This window comes from Schistocerca nitens, chromosome 6, assembly GCF_023898315.1.
Source record: "Schistocerca nitens isolate TAMUIC-IGC-003100 chromosome 6, iqSchNite1.1, whole genome shotgun sequence".
Lineage (NCBI taxonomy): Eukaryota > Metazoa > Arthropoda > Insecta > Orthoptera > Acrididae > Schistocerca > Schistocerca nitens.
This window is the reverse complement of record NC_064619.1, coordinates 617,619,773-617,625,772: the sequence shown is the minus strand read 5'-3', so window position 1 is coordinate 617,625,772 and position 6,000 is coordinate 617,619,773. Positions and strand designations below refer to the sequence as shown.

General features: G+C 44.3%; 1 protein-coding gene across 1 annotated transcript in view; it reads left to right on the top strand.

Moving 5' to 3' along the window:
- The first annotated feature begins 925 nt into the window (after nt 1-925).
- The window catches only part of LOC126263524 (sodium/hydrogen exchanger 9B2-like), a 147,477-nt gene continuing 142,402 nt past the window's right edge, over nt 926-6,000 (top strand). The window contains exon 1 of the mRNA XM_049960618.1: nt 926-947. Within this exon, the coding sequence (XP_049816575.1) occupies nt 926-947 (22 nt within the window). The remainder of the gene's footprint in view (nt 948-6,000) is intronic.

The window sequence follows — 6,000 nt, the reverse complement described above, 5'->3', positions numbered from 1 at the left end:
CATTGTGCATTCCGACGGGCAATTCCAGCAGGACGATACGACACAGTGCACGTCTAGAATTGCTACAGAATGGCTCCAGGAACGCTTTTCTGAGTTTCAACATTTCCGCTGGCCACCAAACTCCCCAGACATGAACATTACTGAGCACATCTGGCATGCATTGCAACGTGCCGTTCAGAAGAGATCTCCACCTCCTTGTACCCTTACCGATGTATGGACAGCCCAGGATTCATGGTGTCTATTCCCTCCAGCGCTCCTTCAGACATTAGTCGACTCCATTCCACTTCGTGTTGGGACTTTTCTGCGTGCTCGGGAGAGGGGGGGGGGGGGAGGGGGTGGTTATGCGATATTAGGCAGATGTACCAGTTTCTTTGGCTCTTCACTATACTAAGTAACTAGGTATATCAAGTTTCGTGCTTCATAATCAGTGGTAATTTCGCTTCTGGCTGTAACTGGTAAAGATTAACACTCCGATATTATTTCTTAGTTATTTGACACATTCTATCTGCCTTTATGCTGTATCACGTTTATTGGTTTTGCCAGTATAAAAATTGCGGAGGCATGTTCAGTTTGCTTCACTGCCGTCGCAGTGTTGCCTCCACTATTTCTTTTTGTTGATGCCGTGTGTACAGAAGCAAGTAGATAGGTATAATACGGTTTATTGGACGTCAGAGTCAGTCTATTAGCTGATAAGCGAGAGATGTTACTCTGTGCAAGCTGGGTTGCTGTGTTACTCAGTACCAGACTGGAAACTGTTATGTCAATCCGGCAAACAAGCGGACAATGGAAGAAGCGAGCGAGATTACCGGCCCACTAACCTCACCTGATTAACACGAGCCGGAGGCGGCGAGATGTGACACGGGAGCAGCGCATGCGCCGTGGGGGCTGTTCGCGCAGACCGCCCTGACAGTTGACTGCAGTCGTCATGGCGCCGCCGGCGGGAACAGGTAGGTACATCTGCCACTAAGCTACGCTCTCCGCAGGTACAGAAAACCGCTTTGAAGTCTCTAAGTCATACAAAAATACGTAAGAAAACTTCTGGAATTCACGAGTAACAAACATCCGTTTAGAATCCCTGTTCTTGTGAAAACGCGTTCTTCATTGTAATTACGGCCTGAGTTACGCTTATTGCTTTTTAAAACGATTCGGTTTTTATTCTGGGTAACAGTTCCAATCTTATCGCATCTCGAAAACTGTTGACATCACTGATCTACGTTTTTTTTTTTTTAGTTTCTTACCGAAATACCTCACTCTGCAATGAATCGTTCCAGTGTTCCGTATCACATTGCGTTCGTCATTTATAAGCTTCGGAAAACGACCTTTCTTTTGAAATTTTGCCAACATCTAACTCGCAAAGTGTTCACTGAAATTGTATTGATCGCAACAATTACTAAAAGGTTGACATGTTTCAGCTGCTAGGCAGTCATCATCAGAATCATTCAGTTTGTTACAGAGTAACGTGTCGCAGTAATGATAGCAGCATACAAAAACTCAATTTGTATGTTGTGACCATTACTCTGTAATAAACAGAATAGCCGGCTGGAGTGACCGAGCGGTTCTAGGCGCTACAGTCTGGAGCCGCGCGACCGCCACGGTCGCAGGTTCAAATCCTGCCTCGGGCAAGGATGTGTGTGATGTCCTTAGGTTAGTTAGGTTTAAGTAGTTCTAAGTTCTTGGGGACTGATGACCTCAGAAGCTAAGTCCCATAGTGCTCAGAGCCATTTGAACCTTTTTTAAACAGAATAACTGTAGTGATTACTTAGCCGGCTGGAGTGGCCGAGTGGTTCTAGGCGCTACAGTCTGGAACCGCGCGACCGCTACGGTCGAAGGTTCGAATCCTGCCTCCAGCATGGATGTGTGTGATGTCCTTAGGTTGGTTAGGTTTAAGTAGTTCTGAGTTCTACGGGACATGTGCGGCTGATCCCGGCGGAGGTTCGAGTGGTGGTGGTGGTGGTTAGTGTTTAACGTCCCGTCGACAACGAGGTCATTACAGACGGAGCGCAAGCTCGGGTTAGGGAAGGATTGGGAAGGAAATCGGCCGTGCCCTTTCAAAGGAACCATCCCGGCATTTGCCTGAAACGATTTAGGGAAATCACGGAAAACCTAAATCAGGATGGCTGGAGACGGGATTGAACCGTCGTCCTCCCGAATGAGGTTCGAGTCCTCCCTCTGGCATGGATGTGTGTGTTTGTCATAGGATAATTTGGGTTAAGTAGTGTGTAAGCTTAGGGACTGATGAGCTTAGCAGTTAAGTCCCATAAGATTTGACAAACATTTAAACATTTATTTTCTCCCGGACAGATGACCTCAGATGTTAAGTCCCATAGAGCCATTTGAACCATTTGACTACTTAGCAAGTAAAGCCGGTCAGTCTTCTTACTGACTGTTGCGATTAATACAACTTCAGTAAAAAACTGTAAATATTATATCGCCTGTTCCACAGACAATATCTAGTTTCCTTTAAGTCGTAACAAATAACGAAATTATATGTCTCTGTCCCCTGAAAAAAATCCCGTAGCAAATTTGAAATTCACCTGTGGTATCTCCACAGTGTCTCTATGCAGGTAAAAAAGTATTCTTAGTTTTAATTAGGGCCCCAGAATTACATTACTTTTATTTTTTTAAGGACTACATTTCACGTCCAGAATGGTTTGCCACTTGAGAACTGGCAGGGACTATGCTTTGCTGAGCGGAAGTGGCAACACAGCAGAAACCGGTGACTCGTGTAGTCCGGTCAAGGAAGGAAAATTAAGGGGAAAAATTAGAGTAGTCGCAAACATTTGTACGGCGGTAGGCGTGAGCGCCATTAACAACACACTAAAAGTGCTGACCGGTAGGATGTGTGCGAGGGATGCAGGGGATCAAAGGTCACCTTTTTATGTTTTTCTTAACGATTTCAGAAACAGCCGCTTCTAGCCAAAATGTTTGACACAAAAAATTCTACATCACATTTCCTTCAAAAAAATCTCTTATCCATTTTTTCTCTAGGACTAATACACTACTGGCCATTAAAATTGCTACACCAAGAAGAAATGCAGATGATAAACGGGTATCCATTGGACAAATATATTACACTAGAACTGACATGTGATTACAAAAAAATGGGTCAAATGGCTCTGATCACTATGGGACTTAACATCTCAGGTCATCAGTCCCCTAGAACTTAGAACTACTTAAACTTAACTAACGTAAGGACATCACACACATCCATGCGCGAGGCAGGATTCGAACCTGTGACGTAGCGGTCGCGCGGTTCCAGACTGAAGCGCCTAGAACCGCTCAGCCACCTGCGGCCGGCATGTGATTACATTTTCACGCAATTTGGGTGCATAGATCCTGAGAAATCAATACCCAGAACAACCACCTCTGGCCGTAATAACGGCCTTGATACGCCTGGGCATTGAGTCAAACAGAAATTGGATGGCATGTACAGGTACAGCTGCCCATGCAGCTTCAACAAGATACCACAGTTCGTCAAGAGTAGTGACTGGCGTATTGTGACGCGCAGTTGCTCGGCCACCATTGATCAAACGTTTTCAGTTGGTGAGAGATCTGAAGAATGTGCTGGCCATGGCAGCAATCGAACATTTTCTGTATCCAGAAAGGCCCGTACAGGACCTGCAACATGCGGTCGTGCATTATCCTGCTGAAATGTAGGGTTTCGCAGGGATCGAATGAAGGGTAGAGCCACGAATCGCAACACATCTGAAATGGAACGTCCACTATTCGAAGTGCCGTCAATGCGAACAAGAGGAGACAGAGACGTGTAACCAATGGCACCTCATACCATCACGCCGTGTGATACGCCAGTATGGCGATGACGAATACACGCTTCCAATGTGCGTTCACCGCGATGTCGCCAAACACGGATGCGACCACCATGATGCTGTAAACAGAACCTGGATTCATCAGAAAAAATGACGTTTTGCCATTCGTGCTCCCAGGTTCGTCGTTGAGTACACCATCGCAGGCGCTCCTGTCTGTGTTGCAGGCGCCAAGGGTAACCGCAGCCATGGTCTCCGAGTTGATAGTCCATGCTGCTGCAAACGTCGTCGAACTGTTCGTGCAGATGGTTGTTGTCTTGCAAACGTCCCCATCTGTTGACTCAGGGATCGAGACGTGGCTGCATGATCCGTACAGCCATGCGGATGAGATGTCTGTCATCTCGACTGCTTGTGATACGAGGCCGTTGGGATCCAGCACGGCGTTCCGTATTACCCTCCTGAACCCACCGATTTCATATTCGGCTAACAGTCATTGGATCTCGCCCAACCCACCTATAGGAATTTCATGGAACTATGGGGGGTGCAACGGAAATATTTCACGATATTCCACAACAAATTATGCATTTTTTCAGCTGGAATTAGGCGAGAAAAAAATGTGTTGCGTTACGTATTGGACGCCCGCCGTAGATTTATTGTTTACATGGAAACATTTTCGCTACAAACCACGCCTTTCCAGTTATTCAAGAAGAACATAAAAAGTAACCTTCAAACGCCATCCACCCCCCCCCCCCTCATCCTACTGATCAGGATTTTTGGTATGTTGTCTATTAGACTCCCGCCTACCATTGTAAAAATATTTCCGGCTATGCAAATTTTTTCTTCCAGTCGTCATATTTTGGTCTTGGTTGGCTGAGCTACAATACAGCCGCCATTGATAAGACCTGTTTAAGGCGCAAAGGACACAAGCGGCCACTTGGGGCGCCAGAGGCGCGCAAATGCGAAATTTATATACGGTATATTATATCTATATATTATATATTAGATATAATTTATATGGAAATGAGCTTTTGGCGTCATTGGTCGGGAGGCCCCTCACTGGGCAGGTCCGGCCGCCTTGGTGCAGGTCTTATTACATTCGACGCCACATTAGGCGACCTGCGCGCCGGATGGTGATGAAATGATGATGAAGACAACACAACATCCAGTCCCTGAGCGGAGAAAATCCCCGACCCAGCCAGGAATCGAACCCGGGCCCCTTAGGACGGCAGTCCGTCACGCTGACCATTCAGCTTTCGGGGCGGACTATATATTATATAATTAGAAGCGAAAACCGACACCGGTTAAAACACACGATAATAGAAGCAGATACTTGCAAGCGAACACGTATCTGCATACGAACCGCCACAGACTTCCGAAGCATTGTTCCAGTTTGTATAAACAAAATTCAAATGTAAACTTTCCTATTAACTCCACATTTAACTGGACTGACATTAAATCCATAGCCCACCATAGCAAGAAATACTATATTGCTTCAACAGTTAACGTATTAACGGTACAATTAACTGTACATTTGTATCCATTATAGGCGTTCTACGTGTAGTCCTCGCATTTGGATGCAATACTACACTCCTCTTTGCACTGAGTTACGAAATACACTGACGAAAAAAAATCGCAACACCAAAAAATAATTAACGTAGAGTAATGAAATTTCGGAAATACATATTTTGTGTAATTAACATATTTAAGTGATTAATATTGTAAGAGGACACGTTAAGGGGCTCCGGAACGCCCTATACTTGCAATGTTAAAATAACGCTTATAAATTACATCTTTTCTCACAAAGTATTTGAGGTAGGAAGTTGAACTTTTTACAGATTATTTATTGGAATATGGGCTACAACTTAACACAGGGATTTTACAAAATTTTAGTTCAGTTATTAAAGATGATTTTTTTTTCAATTGTAATGAAAATTCACAACATTTTTTTGCAATTTTTTATTTATATATTCAAAAATATACAGTTTTTTGGAAAAAGGCTGTGTTAAATTATGCAGAAGGTACTGTGTAACATTTACTGAAAGTTTGAAACAAATATGTTTGGAAGATCCTTAGAAAACATGTAATTAGTATGAGAAAATAAAAGTTTTGGGAATCGAGCGACAAAGATTGGATTAACTTTTTAGTGCATTCCAGGTCCATAGGATGGATTATCTTCATCCTCTGCAAACTCCTCCTCCAGCTTCTTCTTGTTCCTCCTCCTGTTTACTCTTGCTTG